A 17,489-nucleotide genomic window follows, 5' to 3' on the forward strand; every position below is an offset into this window, starting at 1 on the left:
AAATTAAATTATAACACAGTTAAAGTAAATAATAGCAGAAAAATATCGGCACATCAACTTAATTAGTTTCAATTGTTCGGTACGACTGTACGTAACGTAGCTCATTGACCTCGAAATCTTAAATCATCGAAGACCATCTACACACAGAACAAACACCAATTTAATACTCTAGTTCATTGACACACAGAACAAAGCCCTATTTACAGAAGGCCATTGCTCTCTAATTTTTATATTTGGGAAGTTATAAATGGAAAACTATATAGAATTCCATATCGTATTAAAAATATGCATCATGTGCAATAATATGTTTTTTCTATAGATTGTAATAGTATATTTTTAATTTCAATCTATACTTTCCAGTCACACCAAAGCCAGCGGAATAAGACAACAGAAGACCATTTTTAATCCAGAAATTAAGACCCAATATGTATCTGCTAAATGTGTTGTTGTACTTCAGTGATTAGAACTTCACTTTATAACTGTGAAGACTTGAGCTTAAATTTTAATTGTCACACATTACACATTTTTTTTTAATTTAGTTCCCTAATTTTAATTTTGAATTATGTGATTCGTTTTCAAACAAGCAGAGATGACTTGGTGACTAGTATTGCTGCTGTTGATGCGTAAACTTGCAAGTCAATGCATGTATAAATTAGTACTGTTCCAACTACCAATTGGTCGGCACTATTTTCTTGCTTCTTGTTCATTCTTCATTATTTTCTACCTATCTATTAATTCTCTACTATATGTGACAGTATAATGATCTGGACGTAAAGAGAGATGAAATACAAGAAAATAAAAGAAAACTGGACGGCATGCTGTAATCTAATTTCAGTACAACGTCATTCCGAAAAAAAACTCGCACTGCCCTTAACGGACGTTTTTGGGCCCAAAAAAAATCAAAGTCAGAAAACTTGAGTTCAAGTTTCTTAAAAAATATGCAATTCAACACTTTAATTTTTCACATTGTAAAAATTGTTTAACTTGGTAATTAAATTTGGGGATTAATTTCGAAAAATTGCTCATTCTAGCAATTCAATTTTTAGATCTACATATGTAATTGAAATATTAATTATAACATACAAATATTTGTCGAGAAGGAAAATATTTGACTATAATTTTTTTTGTCCCAGGGGAGGGATTTAATGTGCTGAAGGTAAGGAACATTCTGAAGTTAAGAGATGTAATCCGGATGTAATGCTTCGTTCTAGTGCATTGAAAAAGAAAGAGTCATTGTCCTCCTTTTCAACAAAATAATTAATACATTTCAAAAAATAAAAAATTCTGTGTATTGTATCCAGGTCAAGTCTCTTTTCCCTATCTTCTCTATTTTTCTTCTAGCATTTGGCTTCCTAGGTTTTTTTTCCCCTCACATGGCTCCACCCAAACATATACTAGCAATCGCACTCTTAATCTCCTATTGCACTTCTACAATTCTGGTGCTTGGAAAACAATCATACTTGAAAGATTGTCACCCATCAAGATGCAGCAAGCATGGACCCATTGTGAGGTTCCCATTTCGCCTCGACACCCATGCACCACACTGTGGCTATGACACCCTCATCCTCTCTTGCTCAGGTGGCAACACGATCTTAAGACTCCCCTCTTCTGACAATTACAATGTGACCTCCATAGACTACAAAAATTTGATTCTGGGGATAACAACATACTCTTGGACCCTTAATTGTTCATGGTCTCAAATTGACAAGCCCAATGTAACTGGCTCTCTCTTCATTCCTCCTATTCCAGTAGGTCTCAGCTTGCTTAATTGCTCAGACGTGCCCACCTCTTTCTCGGAAGAAGAGTATTTAGCCGGTCCAGTCACGTGCCACGGGTCTGAAGGCCGCTTCATCTATCTGGCCTGGGCTCATACTGACACTACTGTCCTTCCTTACACCTGCACCATGATTAGAAACAGCATCTTGTTTCCTGGACCCAAAGAATCACATCGAGATTGGGGATACCATCCTTCAACATCTTCTGAATTCCGACATGTGATTAGAGACTTTGCAGCAAAACCAGTCATTGCGCTGTATTGGAATGATACGTTGATCAACTGCAGCATGTGTGAAAAGAAGTGGTGGCATCACTGTGAATACAACCTCAAAACAAAAAGATCATTCTGTCGAGGTGAACTTATAAGTTGACCTTTCTTATAATAATTTGGATGAAAATTTTCACTTTGATTCTCTACTGCCGATGAGTACGTACGAGATTTACAATGTTTATAATTATAATCTAGCTCGAATTAAGGAATATCAACCATTTTGTCTATGACCCAAGGCATATCCAAATTATTATACTAGTGGAGTCTGGACCATGGTATATATTTTGATCTTAAGTTCTAAATACCTAATTTTCCCGTTTGACATCAAGTGTCCATACTGTGCCATTTGGTCCCTACTATTTAACATCAAGCAACAGATTGAAAAAAAATCCCCATTTTACTTTGGTTTTTCAGTTTTTATGCTAATAATATGGCTGCTAGCTACAATTTAACTAATTTCTTCATTTAATTTAAAAAATATTTTACACAAAGAACAAAAATTAACTTACTCTGAATAACTTTTGCTTTTTCTATTTCAGAATCACAGGTGGTGCTGAAAGCTGGTATCATTACTCATCTACTCATTCTATTATACTAAAGTTTCAGTTTTGATAAAATTCTATTTAGGTTAATCCTAATTTTTTTTTATTAGGTGTATCCCTGGGGGCAACTTGCCTTCTTCTTTTGGGAGGATTTGCTTTCTTCTATGTATGTCACCAGTCTAGTAAAAAGAAAAGAATTTGTCAGAAGATTGAACACTTCCTGAGAAACTACAGGGTGATGAATTCAACACGATACACGTATGATGATCTAAAAAAGATGACGAATAGGTTCAAGAAAAGAGTAGGTGCTGGGGCATTTGGGACTGTCTATAAGGGGGTGTTGCCTAATGGAATTCCAGTAGCTGTTAAGATGCTACATAGATCTGCTTGGGGCGGAGAGCAATTTGTAAATGAAGTAGCCACCATTGGAAGAATTCACCATGTACATGTTGTTCGCCTTCTGGGATTTTGCTCCGAAGGAGCAAAGCATGCACTTGTCTATGAATTCGTGGAGAATTGGTCACTTGATAAGTACATATTCTCCACAAGATGGAGAAATCACCAATTTAACATGGAAGAGATGCTTGTAGTTGCAATGGGCATTGCCGAAGGTATCGAATATTTACATCAGGGCTGTGACCAACGCATTCTTCACTTTGATATCAAGCCCCACAATATCTTGCTTGACCATAATTTGGTTCCAAAGATCTCTGATTTCGGTCTTTCCAAGCTCTGTCCCAAGGATCAGAGCTACTTGACCCTAAGTGCTGCTAGGGGTACACTGGGTTATCTTGCTCCAGAAATGTACTCAAGAAACTTTGGAGCAGTCTCCTACAAATCAGATGTTTATAGTTTTGGTATGTTGATTTTGGAGATGATAAGTGGAAGAAAGAACATCGACCCATTAAGAGAGGGAGGTGTTCAGAGTGAAGAGGTATACTTACCAGAGTGGATTTACGAGCAATTAGCTCAACAAAAAGACTTGTGTCTACTTCTTGATGTGGGAGGCAATGAAGAAATTGCAAAAAAGCTGGCTATTGTGGCATTATGGTGCATCCAATGGAGTCCAGAAGATCGACCTTCCATGACAAGGATTGCTCAAATGTTGGGGGAGAATTTGCAAAATTTGCAAAATTCCTCCAAACCCTGTAATCCCTTCTTCATATTGTGTTTCTACTTCTGGCCAAGGTAGCTAGGTATTAGTAACACATGGATGCTTTGTATTATCTTTTACTAGATCTTCTTTTCCTTTAGAAGGAAGGGTCTTTGCCCACACAGTTGTTTCAGTATTTTGTTCTTTTTTTTTTCTTTTTTTTTTTTAGTTTTTGAGAAGAGGCTGGCGTGAAGCCACCCAACTGTCTAATATCGACAGAGAATATCTCATCCCTCATGCGATCCTACGACCTTCTAGACGGAGAGCATTGTATTTTGCCATTATATTAAATGCTAGCTCTTCCTTTGCCCATACTGTTACTTCGCATTTTATGCAAATTAATAACATTGTACAAAGTTCTTTTGATGAAATTTTAAATTAGTTAAAATATTCATTTTTTTTTGTTTGCAATTTATCCAGGTTATTAATCAATATTTGCTTGTTGGATGATTCTTATCTTTTGTTTTATTGGAATTTAGAAACTTCGGTGATTAGGGTTTATCTTTTAGTATTCTAGTTAATTATTACTGTAATATTTCTTCACTTAATTAGAAATTTGGCTTCTTTTTTCTTTTTTTTATAGTTGGGTTGTATCAGTTTGTTTATGTGTTAATCGAAATTTACCAGTGGCTCTACCAATCATTTGGGGAAAAAACATAGTAAGTCTACAGGACTATTTAAATAATAGGCTATAGGGATTCCCTACAGGTCACATCTAGCAATTAATAAAAGTTCGACTCAGTAGTCAATATATGACTTTGATCATCCAAATTCTTTTCTTTAGTCCAAAATAATGTGCACATCAACATCAAGCTAGGAAAATTCTTTGATTTGATAATTATTTGACCTCATTTTCATTGATACTTCCTCATCATAAACATCATCTACAAAAACCATTACTCTCAACTGGTTTATGTGCTAACCAATAACAAACACTAAGAAGCATGAAGTTCTTAAACGTACTCATTGTTCTCTTCATCTTTTACAATTATTTTGGTGGTTCCAAATCTTCTTCATGTGGAGACCTTCGTGATATCTCTTATCCTTATCATCTTCCTGGAACATGCAAGTTGAAGGCCTATGAGTTGCAGTGTGATGGCAATGACACTGTGTTATACATTGGGGTCACCAAGTATCATGTAAAAGATGTGTCAATCGAAAAAAAGACATTTAGGGTTCTTGATCCTGAGTTGGCAATAGGGGGCTGCCACTTACCAAGCAAGAGTTTTTCTTGGGACTCTAATATATTTACTTTGTACAAGATCAGTTCTTATGCTCGTCGTAATTTTGTCCATTTCTTCAATTGTACCGAAGAAGTAGAAGACTCAATGTACAAGCTAATAAATTGTATGGATGGGCCTCGTTCAAGAGTTTATGCACTAAATACTTACAATATTGAGGTGCAAAGCACCCCCAAGTCATGTAGGTATGTAGGAAACACAGCAGCCAATTCTGAGGTGCAAATGCGTTGGAACCATACTGATGGTGTCAAAATTATGCAGATGCTGAGACAGGGATTTGTGGTAAGCTGGGACCAGGGCAGTATTGATGAGGGCTGCCCTCGTTTGCAAGATTGCTGGACTCTTTCCAAAATGTAAGCAAAAGTATCTATCTTTTCTCTAAAATACTGTGATATTAAGATAGACTAATTTTAAATGGTCGTGGATTAAAACATGGTTTTGAATTATGTTGTTTCAGCTAAGGTCCGGTTATAACAATGTAATTAATTTTACCTGTTTTATAGCACAAGAGCATATCATGACTTTGGAAAAGTTTGAGTTTGTGATCTCTGTCACCTGATACCTATTTCATATATACACAACATGTCGATTGCGAGTTTGTCAAACATGTACGAAACCCTAATATAAATCTTCTCCTTCTCACAACATGTCAATAAATTTTAACATTCTTGCTGAAAAAAGTTTATACCTTCTTTTATTACATGTTTGTTAACATCTATCGACTGCCCTGTAGACCCCATTTGAATTGTCATTGATAAACACTTACTTGACAATCACCTAAGAAATTAAGCAGCATTTAACCCTCTCTTCCAAATTTTGTTTGTTGTCAATGCAGAAGGTTCGAGCATCAAACAGTTGATTTTTCAACTGCTTCAACTACTGGCATCGTCACAGTATATTATTCAACTACTGGCTACCAGCTCTTTGAGTTTCTTTACGTTCAGCCAGCATTTTTGAAATGCATTTATAACACGCAAGGAAGTGAAATGTATCCTGATTCTAATTCACGTGTGGTTTTTGGTTTCATGCTCATATTGCTTGCTCTTTTGGACATTCTTCTCCTTTTATTAGGTAAGCAACCTTTCAAAATGAATCCCTTATTCCCGACATAGCCACACATGGAAATCTCCTTGTTGTGAGTAACAATGTTTGATTGCTTCCATAGTAGGAATTATTGGTATCGGGATCAGGATCGGTCCCGGCTGATACCGATACGGGATCGGGGTATCAGATCGGTATCGGCTCAGGATCGGAGTTTTTCTTTTTCTTTTTCTTTATGATTTGCTACATGAGGATCGGCTCAGGATCCGCCGATCCGTATCGGTATCGGCCGATATTTCCTACTATGATTGCTTCTCAATTTGAAACTGTGTAGTGATTGTAGTCCGGTGTTTGAAATTCAGTTGGTATTATTAAAAGTTTTTGGCCCAAAATTACAGTCAATTAATTTTCACGCTCTCCTCTGTGAAAAAAAAAACAGAGGAAAAGTAACAGGCGACCAAAGCACCTTCATAGTCTTAATAAGGACCAAATGGGATCAATTTTTAGTGCATTGCTCAAAACAACCAATTACACAATTAAACGTGGCTAACTTCATTGGATGAAGCCATGAAGTGGGATAGAATGAGACATAATTTCATAATTATTTTATAATTTATTAATAGTTTTTTATAGTTTTTTGTGTTTAGAGTTTTATTTTAGAGGCATAGTATATAAAATTTTAGAGCCAAGAAGCGTGTGTTTGCTAAGAAAAAAGGGCAAAAAAACAAGTTAATAGTTGCTTGTTTGATTTCAATCATCGCACTCTTTGAATCCCCACTTCATTTCAATTATCCATGACCTTGTTTTTAACTTTATTGCAGTACTAAGACTCACATTAGTCCCACTGGCAATACTTTCGTTTCTTCTTCACAAGTACAAGCAAGTTTCTCTATCAATCAACTCGGTCGAGAAGTTTTTGCGAAAACAAGAGATGCTTTCTGTTAGACGGTATGATTTCATAGAGATCGCTATAATGACAAACCACTTCAGAGAAAAGCTTGGGCAAGGTGGCTTTGGATCAGTTTACAAAGGAAAGCTCTTCAACGGTTGTCAGGTCGCTGTTAAAATATTGACAAATTCGTTGGGTGACGGTGATGATTTCATCAGCGAAGTGGCCACAATCGGTAGCATTCACCATGCAAACATAGTTCATCTTATTGGGTTTTGCTCGGAGGGCACAAAGCGAGCACTCGTGTATCCTTATATGCCAAAGGGCTCACTTGACAAGTATATATTCTCTTTGAGTAACAATAATATTTCAGTAGAGAAAAGAAAAGAGATAGCCCTAGGCATAGCGCGTGGTATAGATTACCTTCATCGCGGGTGTCAAATGCAGATTTTGCACTTCGACATAAAGCCTCACAATATCCTATTGGATCACGACATGACCCCAAAAATTTCCGACTTTGGACTAGCAAAATTATACTCTAGAGAATATAACTTGGTCACACTCAGCACGGCACGGGGTACAATAGGATATATAGCTCCTGAGCTAATATCTAGGGCCTTTGGTGTGATATCATACAAGGCAGATGTTTATAGTTTTGGGATGCTACTCATGGAGATGGCGAGTGGAAGAAGAAATGTCAATAATCATGCAGAGAGCTCGAGCCAAGTCTATTACCCATCATGGATCTACGACCAGATGAAACTTGCAGATGAGGCACTTAATAATAATTTGCACAATAGTGTTTCACAATTTGGAGAAATAGAAGGAATTCTATATAAGGTTGCCTTGTGGTGCATCCAAATGAGGGCATCTAACCGACCCTCCATGAACAGAGTGATAGAGATGCTGCAGTGTGAAGCAGATAGCTTGGAGATGCCACCGAGACCTTTCATGACAGACTCGCCAGACAAGGTGCCTGTCAAATGCTCTCAAGTTGATTCATGTAGCATAGAGCTATCAGCTATTTCAGAGGAAATTAGTTTGCTTTGATTGAACAAAAAAACATTAATAAGCATGTGTTGTGTATGAACAATGAAGTATCTATGTATACCTTATGTAACTAGATTAAATAACGCTGCCTCAGCAGCTTTGTTATTAACTTAAAACAGATTTGAAATAATTTAGAGTATTTTATTACATTGATTTCTTGTAATCTAAAATATTTAAATTTTATTAGGTATTATTGTAGATATATAGCTATACTTAAAATTGAAGGGACATATGAAGAGCGGAGAGCGCAACAGAGGAGGGTGGCTATAACTGAAAAATGGGAGATGTTAAAGCCTTTATACATCCTTCATTTGAAATTAGAAAACTGAGGCAAGTGCTCGTCTAACCCGTCCATAAATGTTCTGTATAAACTGTCGCTTTTCTGATATGTACAATCAGATTTGAATGGCCGTGATATGCTCAACCCTTGATCGAAGGGCTAAGATGTGGCACTATTAAAGTATTAATTCCCTTCTGTTACTAGAACAGTGTATAGTAGTGTTTTCAAACACTCAATAATTGAGATTTAGATTCAACACAAAACAAATTACCCAGATTCGTTAACTGCACTATAAAAATTGGCATTGATGATGAATAATATATTTAATACAATTGGCCAATCTATTTTGTCTATTTAATTTGTTGATCCCTAAATTGGTCGCTGAAAATATTCAATAGCCATCAAGCCCGTTTGATCAAATTGTGAATTGTCCAATAAAGACATACAAATCAAATTCATAATGTTCACCGTATTAATTTCATTAAATATCCCGCACTAAACCCTGAATCACGACATTAAACATATTTAATTACATGAATGGCCTAATGACAACCAAACAAGCATACTCAAACTTTGATTCATGAATATGGCCATAGTGCCATATATTGGGCCGGTGCCTGTCACAAAATAAAAAAAATTAGAAATTAAAAAAGATTATTCCAGTTTTTCTTTAATCTGTTTCCCAAATTAAACACATCTCACAAGCTGGGCCTGGCCTTAGATCTGAAAAGAAAAAATTACTCGGTTTCCTACACCACTCAACGCATAACACATGAAAAGTTAATTTGCATGGACGACAAACGGGTGTAATTCCATGCTAACTGGCCACAAAGATGTGAATCCTTGAAAGTATGTGCACAAAAGAATCCAAAAATTGTCCTTTAATTGGATTACAGAATTACAAAGGAAGAGTAGCCTCAAACCTACACAGGAGAAATGAACGGATATTTATGCCTTTTTTTCAAAAAAAATAAAAGTATATATGACTGAAAATTAACAAAATTTGTAAAAAATTTACAGTTTAGATAGTGTATCTTTTTTTTTCTTGACATATTTAAGATTATTTAGTCATTGATCAATTATCGATAAAATTGAAGCATTAGTTTATCAAATTTTTCGACAGATGATAAAAAGATTTAAAAAATTTACCAAATTATGCACAATCTGTCTAATTTTATTTAGTCATCAATTCGATATAAAACATAGCTTGATTCTACATATTTTATTTCATTAACTGTTTGGTCTGTCAAAAAAATTGTTGTAATACAATTTTTTTCCAAATTGTAATCATTGTAAATTAGCTTCAAAAGCTTGTCATAAATGATTTGCAATTTGCACGGCTGAGTTTAAATAGCAATTTGATTATTTGATAGATTTTCTTATATTTTGGTAGCTAGGAATAATCCATGAATATGCCAATATGTTATATATATACTTCTAGTTCTAGAAACTTTCTTGATTTTCTCAGAAAACTTGTACGGAATGTGATTACCAAAGTGCACACACGATTTAATCCGAAACAATATCGAAAACAACATTGTTCAGAGTTCAATAGACACGATTTATCATACAATATAACCTTACTATTTTAGATTTAGCTGGGCTAATTTTGGGCCAGGAAACAGGCCGGATATGGGCCTTGCATGAACATATGGATGATATTGGATTGTAAACTTTGAATTTCAGTATTGTTTTTTCTCGAGTCAAATGTTAAGTCTCTCCATATCTGCTATTTTTTTATCAAGGATTAAGGCCTTGATGTAAGAGGGTTTATATTATTATACATGGGCCATTTCTCATGGAAAATAGAACACTAGTTTGCATCCTATTCCATCCATTCACCAATTAACTATCCTGATTTGTGTCGGTTATTTTTATATGATTTACCCATATTTTATTATAGTTCACGTCTCATTGTTTGCATACACCACCTTGTATTTGGATCTCTTTTCTTTGGATAAGATGTGCATCTTTGAAGCGCCTTCTTCCAATGTGTGCATGTTTCCACAACACAAAACTAATTAAAAAGTTGTCATCATTTTTTATTAAAAACTAAATTTACGATCAATTTTATATGAGAAGTCATATGTTTGAAATTCGAATGAAGATCCCTGTAAATATTAATCCGGTTATGTGACTTAATTTCAAACTTCTTTAAAAAAAAATACTAATTTTTTTATAACGCATGGAAAAAAAAAAAGGCTCAAGTCTCGTTTTTATCCAATATTCCACGAGTATATATTTTATACATTGCATAAAATTTCATTATATGAAATCATCAATACTTGTTAAAGTTTTAATAGGAATTATCATTTTATGCTTTCGGAAAGGAGGGACGTGATTTCAATTCAATTTAGTTGAGATTTGACATGAATTTAGATCAATTATTTTTTAATGGAATAGAGCGTCTCAAAGAGAATTATTAGCCGAGCCTTCATAATTAGATATTTAGATAGCTATCTCAGCTAGGGCTGCAAACGAATCGAATCAAATCAAACTTACTTCAGTTTGAGTTTGAGTTTGAATAATTAAGACTTGAACCAAACTGGTTTGATTTGTTTATGAAAGAACTTTAATCGAACGAATTAATTGTGATTATTTTCAAATCGAATTAAAGTCAATCGAATCACGAACTATGAATTTTTTTGACAACCACCGGTAATTTATGCATTAATTTTCTTCATGCAGAACAAAATTCACATGATTTCCTTTTACCTTTTATCTTTCACGAATTTATACTGATTAATTATAACTCATCTTTCCTTACCTTTTACGCTGCTGGATTAATACCTGATCCTATGATAGATAAAGCAGATGGGAGAGGGGGAGAGGGCGTTGTGTATGTGGTTACATCTAAGGAATATAACTCATCATATGTAGCAATTCGGGTCCATGATGCGTGCACCCATTTTATTCTTTAGTAAAAAAAATATGTATCATATTTAAGACAAATTAAAATTCAGTCTTCTTATCATTTAGTTTTGAGAAAAAATAATTTATTTTTTTACTTGTGGTACGCACACAAGTATATACATAAATGTCAATGTATAAGTAGATAAATAAAATATTTTCTCATAAAAAGCAACAAATTAGAATGAACACTTTTCTTATACCGACTACATATTTTTATTATTTAATAAAGAATAAAATTAGTTCTAATAGAAAAGGCAATAAATAAATAAAATTTAGAGAGGTCAATATAATATTATGAATTTTAGAGAGCAAATATGTAATTTTGGGATTTATTTTTAAGGGTATACATGAAATATCCCTATTTTTTAGATTTTAAGTGTAGCGTGTAATTTAAAATTTAATGATGGGATATTGAATTCAGTCGACAGTTTTTTCACCATCTAGATGGCGTGCCACAGTAAAATCAGTGTAGATCATATGGTGGAGTCTATATTGACGGCGGATATTGAATTGTTGACAGCAAAAATACGATTCCATTCAGACCTGATTGCGTTCACAATTCACATATGCCGAAGAGTGCTAGAGTATTCCTTGTCCACCGCGAACTTTTAGCTCCAAATTCCAAAACCCCATTCTCCATATATCCCCATTAATTCCAATCTCCCTTCCTCTGAGCACTAAAAGCAGCTCTCACTCTAACAAACATGGCGATGATACTCGATGCATATATATGCCTTCCTTTCAAAGTTTAGCGAATTCCTCGTGCAAATGGTGAATGAGGAGGTGGGCTTGCTACTGGGTATCCCTGGCCAGATTGAGAAGCTCGCCGTGACCGTTCGTGACATTCAATGTGTTCTTGCTGATGCTGAGAGGAAGCAGAGCAAGGGCCGTGCTATTGAGCACTGGCTCATGCAGCTCAAGGATGTCATGTATGATGCTAACGATGTAATGGACCTCTGTCGGATCAAGGCAAAGGAGTGCCTTGCCGCCTCCGGTTCGTATTCCTCTTCAAATGCTCGTTGGGGCTGGCCTTTGCTGTCTTACTTCCGCAACCCGTCCTTTGAGATTGGTTCCAAAATCAATGATATCAATTTGAGGCTAGAGAGTATTGCCAAAAGAAGGAATGATCTGGGTTTAACCGAATCACAATTCTTTCCTAGGCCTTTTGATCGAGTTCGTCGAGTGGACTCAATCATCGACCACGAGACTGATCCTTTATTTGTGGTTGATGATATTGTTGGAGAGAAAATTGAAGAAGATACTGAGATGCTAGTTAATTGGCTGACTGAAGAAGAGAAGGGAGTGAGAGAAAATATTTGTGTTGTTGCTATTGTAGGGATGGGAGGAATTGGGAAGAGCACACTAGCTAAAAAAGTCTTCAGTGATCAAAGAATTATGGATGAATTTCAGTTTAAAATTTGGGTATGTGTTTCGAAGGAGGTGAAAGGAGTAGAATTGTTAAAGTGTATGATCCGAGAGGTAGGAGGTGAGCATGGTGCCGCCCACGAAAGATCGGAGTTGGTTCCTCTACTCGAGAGGTTCATCAAGGGGAAAAAGTTTTTTCTCATTCTCGATGATGTTTGGGAAGAAAGCCGAGCAGTTTGGGACGGTCTGTTGCGGGCTCCAATGAGCAGGGGAGCACATGGGAGTAGGTTACTTATTACCACTCGAGATGAAAGAGTTGCGAACGGAATGAGAGCAACAAAATTACATCGAGTGGAGAAGTTATCTAACGAGGATGGATGGTTCTTATTAATTAAACAGGTATCACTGAAAACTATGTATGATTGTACTTCAAAATTTTCTCCTAATTTATATTAATATTAAATGTGGTAACTTGTTCAGATTTTCTCTATCATTATTCTTGACATAAAAAATATCCACAAGTAGTTATGAGTTCGAAACCGGATGTGAAAAATCATTTATTGTAATAACGAGGATATGGTACTTGCAAGCTTAACCTTCATCTTTCTTTTTATATATCTCTGCGTGTGTGTGTGTGTGGTTGTTCAAATATTGCAAATAAACTAGGTTGTTCTGTAAAATTCATGCTTTAGCAAGTGACGGAGGGAAGGTACGCAAAGGGGGAAAAAAATCTGCTGTGATTCTAATTATGGAATAACAGGGTCCTCCTATTCCAATCTCAACCATTCAAAATTTTCTTTACGTTAATCTCAGTGGAACTTTTTCATACACGAATTTCAAAAGTTGAATAATTGAGATAAGAATAACAGGACCCTGTTATTCCTTTGAAATCACAGAAGATTTATTTCCCGCAAAGGAGGGCATGAATCAAACAATGTAAATGTTTGTAGAGGTACCACTGATTTTTGGGCCTTTCTTACTTCTGAGGCCCATCTGTTACTATTATGGTTGTTTTTGTCTAATTATGCTGCAAAATGTTAATCTACCTGAACTCATTTTAAGTCGACCAAGCTTTAGTTTGATCGATATATTTGCAAAACAACCCAAAGACATTATTTTCTTACACTGGTGAGGTAAAAGCATATTTATCTAATAGGGCCAATTCAATTCTGCTAGATTATCCAACGGAATTATTGTTTCTGAAAATATTCCAAAAGCAGGTCGTTGTTAATCTGTTTAATTTGATTTTTTTTTATATGTTATTAATAAAAATTCGGATTTTAATGTGTTCTATCTACTGTTTCAATGTGTGATTCAAACTAGTAGGCTAATTTTGAACTCTATTCTTAATCTTTGTACCTCTATATTTTCTTATGCATTGGCGTTAATTATGAATACTTCAGTTCTAGAAACATTCGAAGTTACTAACTTCATGTTCAAATACTTATATGATATATAGGTATTTCCAAATGGGAGTGACAGTGAGATTCATGATCACAAGGAAATGGGAATGCAAATTGTTCAAAAATGTGATGGTTTGCCCCTTGCCATAAAAAGCATAGGCGGTGTACTTTGCACAAAGGGTAATTCAAGGGAAAATTGGCAAGCAATTCTAAGAAGCACCGTTTGGTCTATGGATGGGCTACCGGGAGATGTCCATCATGCAATCTATTTGAGCTACGAGGACCTTCCACCACCTTTGAAGCAGTGCTTCATCTTTTGCTCCATCTTTCCTCAAGATTTTGAGTTTCGCAAAACAGATTTAATATATGGTTGGCTAGCGGAAGGATTTTTACCAGATAATGATGATTTTTGGGAGTCGGGAAATGAGTACTACACAGAATTACTGCAGCGCAATCTTTTGGAAGATACCGATGCATACTATAATCAAGCAGAATGCAAAATGCATGACATTTTGTGGTCTTTTGCCTGTCAATTAGGAAAAGATGAGAACTGTCAATTACGGGGGGGACAAGTTTTATCTAAGTATGACGGTTCAATGAAAATACGAAGGCTATCAATAGAAGGAAATATGGTAAACATTGAGGTAATTAAAAAGGAAAAAGGATTGAGAACATTGATCTATTATGAACCTGGAATTGCACTTGATGATATGTGTAAAGCCTTTTCAAACCTCCGCACCATAAATCTCGGTCCATACAATTCCAATTTGTCAAGCCTACCAGATTCTTTGTGTGACCTCATGCATCTAAGGTACTTAGATATCAGTAATTCAGGGTTAGCAAAGATTCCAAATTCCATAGGAAATCTAAGAAATTTAGAATATTTTAATTGTTTTGACTGCAAAAAGTTGTCATATGCCCCCCCAAGCATTGGTAATCTACGTGAACTGAGGTTCCTTAATTTTCTAAATACAAATGTCAAGGCAATCCCAACGGCATTAAATAATCTAGGAAAGCTCTCCCATCTAATTGGCTTTGTGCCATGCAAGGATAGTTTGGAGGGATTTAGTAGCCTAGATGGGTTAGAATTTTTACAAAAACTAATTTATCTTTGTTTAATGGGCCTAGAGAGAGTATTTGATAGGAACGTAGCAGAAAGAGCTAGCCTTAGGAGCAAAGATCTTTTGCAAGTCTTATACCTTGTGTACACGGCATTGAGTTCAGAAGAACAACTTTCTCAAACTAACGAGAAGAAGATGACAATAGAGGATGTTTTAAAAGAGCTTTGTCCTCCGCATTCTGTAAAAAGAATTAGAGTTGAGGGTTACTTTGGTAGATGCCTTCCTAATTGGTTGAATTTGGGAGCAGCCCTTCCAAATTTGCGAGATGTTGAAATTTTGAATTGTGCTTGCTTTAAGGTGCTTGCCATGTTAGGCCAATTCCCCAATTTGCATAGACTTTCAATAAAAGGTGCATATTCAGTGGTGAGGGTGGGAGAAGAGTTCATGCAAGGAGATAGCAAAAGCAGAGATCCAACAGTTCATACAATGGGTTCTTATGTTATACCGGCATTTCCCAAATTAAATGATCTAATCTTTGATAGGATGCCCAATTGGAAAGAGTGGCAGTGGAATAGAGGACAACCAGCTATGCCCAAGATGAAGGAATTATTTATTATAGATTGTCCTCAATTGAGATCTCTTCCGGAGGGTCTTTTGCTCTATGCTACTTCCTTGGAGTTCCTACAAATTGAAGGTGCTGATAAGCTTACTACCGTAGAGAATATCCCGTCAATCAAAGATATTCGTGTTCTTAGAAATCCAAACTTGGAGAGAATTTCAAATTTGCCCAGCATCTCGCATGTTCTAATCAACCACTGCCCAAATCTAAAAGTAGTAGGGAACCCAAAAGCTTTACAAACCATGGTATTAAGTGATTATGAAATGGAATTCCTGCCGGATTACTTGACGACCATAGTGACACATAAGCTAATAATCTGGTGTCATGAGAAGCTGTTGCTGAAGATTGTAAACCAAAGAGAAAGTTGTTCTGAGTGGCACAAATTCAAGCACATTTCCAAGGTGAAGATTGGCACAGGGGATGAATCGCTCCATGCCACCTACCAGAAGACACCATTCAGTTTCACAACCAACGTCAAGTGAAGTTCAGATGAACTGACAAGAAAAGTAGAAGCTTGATCTTGGCATAGTTACTTTTTTCATTCAGGTATGTTATTTCTGCTTGGTCTAACTAGCTTAATTTATCATGTCATGTGTTCTATTTGGATTTCTGATTCGTTTGTCATATTTATAAAACGTCTATGGCATATGAGCAGATGCATATATGAGCTACTTTTATTGTTTTTATTTTGTGTTGTATTTGATTGTAAATCCAACAGTTCGTTTGATTCTCCATATATGGAGTATAGTATTAACAATTTGAAATAGTCTGGTTTGTTACTTGGTATGTACCATTACTAGTTACTACGAAGCAATCACCACAATTTCCATACATTTGAATTACCAAGTCTTGTGTTCAGTTAAGCTATAAGAGATAAATTAGGATTATATTATTAAGCAAGGTAGTATAAATATAAAGTTCCATAATAAATAATAAAAAAGGTCGACATTAGAAACAGAAAAGTTACAGAAATTTGCCTGATTTCATAATTGTAAAATTTAATGCACAATATATAACATGTTTCAGAACTGAAATGCTGAACTATCTTCTGTTTGTGTTTTGTAGATTTTGCAATTAAAAGGAGTCAAAGCTTGAGAACTGCACAACAAAAACAGTGGTACTGGGGGTACCATGTAACACAAATTAAACAAATCTGATAGAAGGGTGATATTTTTTTTCAATTTTTTATTCTGCTTTGTTATTCCCATTTTGTAATTCTTTTGTGTGGGATTGCCTTCTTAATTTTTAATTTGTCATATTCTTTGGTTCTCCTTTTGCAAATTTGGATGTCAAAATAGAGTTTAATCGCGACGCTTGGTTGTTTTTTCAAATTTTTAATTAGGAATGCAAGGCCCATATCTGAATCACTATTGTTTCCTGGCCCAAACTTAGCCCAGCTAAATTTAGAATAGTAAGGCTGTTAGAGTTTTATGCCAATCTTGGTGCTGCATGATTGTCTGATAATATATATAAATTAGCATATAATTTTTTGTTATTATCATCATATCATTAGTACTATTAATAATTTAATATACATATTTTACTAACACCATTTTTTCCTTGGATGTAGTTCCAAAATACATTTTTGTGATATTTGATCATGCGGTTATTCATGTTTCCTAATTAGATTGGCTTCTTAAACTCATTCGGTGGAACATTAATTCAAGTCATGATTTTCATATAATAAAGTGAAAGAATAAAAAGATAATTTTTTCTATGTTAATATTTAGTAGAGAGATAAGGTGGGCTGGTAAGAGAGTAATTTAAGTCATAATATTCATATCCCTTCATTGTGAACTTTAAAAAAAAATGTTATCTTTCTACAACTTCCCAATTCTTTTATCCTTCCTCTTTCAATCATAACTTAAAGGTTGAATGAAAATTC

At 35.2% G+C, this 17,489-nt stretch overlaps 3 protein-coding genes across 5 annotated transcripts; all 3 read left to right on the plus strand.

Annotated features, from left to right (window-relative positions):
• The first annotated feature begins 1,232 nt into the window (after window positions 1-1,232).
• LOC144545318 (rust resistance kinase Lr10-like) lies at window positions 1,233-4,033 on the plus strand. Of its 2 annotated transcripts, XM_078293907.1 has the most exons (3): window positions 1,233-2,130; window positions 2,587-2,610; window positions 2,700-4,033. In XM_078293907.1, exons 1-3 carry the CDS (start codon window positions 1,374-1,376, stop codon window positions 3,779-3,781), a joined length of 1,863 nt encoding a protein of 620 aa, XP_078150033.1. In that variant the 5' UTR covers window positions 1,233-1,373; the 3' UTR covers window positions 3,782-4,033. The 2 variants fall into 2 exon arrangements, with proteins under 2 accessions (XP_078150033.1, XP_078150034.1); XM_078293908.1 differs by lacking the exon at window positions 2,587-2,610.
• A 594-nt stretch (window positions 4,034-4,627) lies between these two features.
• LOC144544966 (rust resistance kinase Lr10-like) lies at window positions 4,628-7,965 on the plus strand. Of its 2 annotated transcripts, XM_078293527.1 has the most exons (4): window positions 4,642-5,168; window positions 5,245-5,336; window positions 5,819-6,054; window positions 6,846-7,965. In XM_078293527.1, exons 2-4 carry the CDS (start codon window positions 5,245-5,247, stop codon window positions 7,961-7,963), a joined length of 1,446 nt encoding a protein of 481 aa, XP_078149653.1. In that variant the 5' UTR covers window positions 4,642-5,168; the 3' UTR covers window positions 7,964-7,965. The 2 variants fall into 2 exon arrangements, with proteins under 2 accessions (XP_078149652.1, XP_078149653.1); XM_078293526.1 differs by having other exon boundaries at window positions 4,628-5,336.
• A 3,800-nt stretch (window positions 7,966-11,765) lies between these two features.
• LOC144545207 (putative disease resistance protein RGA3) lies at window positions 11,766-16,856 on the plus strand. The gene is made up of 3 exons (XM_078293795.1): window positions 11,766-12,920; window positions 13,981-16,150; window positions 16,670-16,856. The coding sequence occupies exons 1-2, from the start codon at window positions 11,877-11,879 to the stop codon at window positions 16,084-16,086; spliced, it is 3,150 nt and encodes a 1,049-aa protein (XP_078149921.1). The 5' UTR covers window positions 11,766-11,876; the 3' UTR covers window positions 16,087-16,150; window positions 16,670-16,856.
• The last annotated feature ends 633 nt before the right edge of the window (window positions 16,857-17,489 follow it).

This window comes from Carex rostrata, chromosome 27 (assembly GCF_964058835.1).
Source record: "Carex rostrata chromosome 27, lpCarRost1.2, whole genome shotgun sequence".
Classification (NCBI taxonomy): Eukaryota; Viridiplantae; Streptophyta; class Magnoliopsida; order Poales; family Cyperaceae; genus Carex; species Carex rostrata.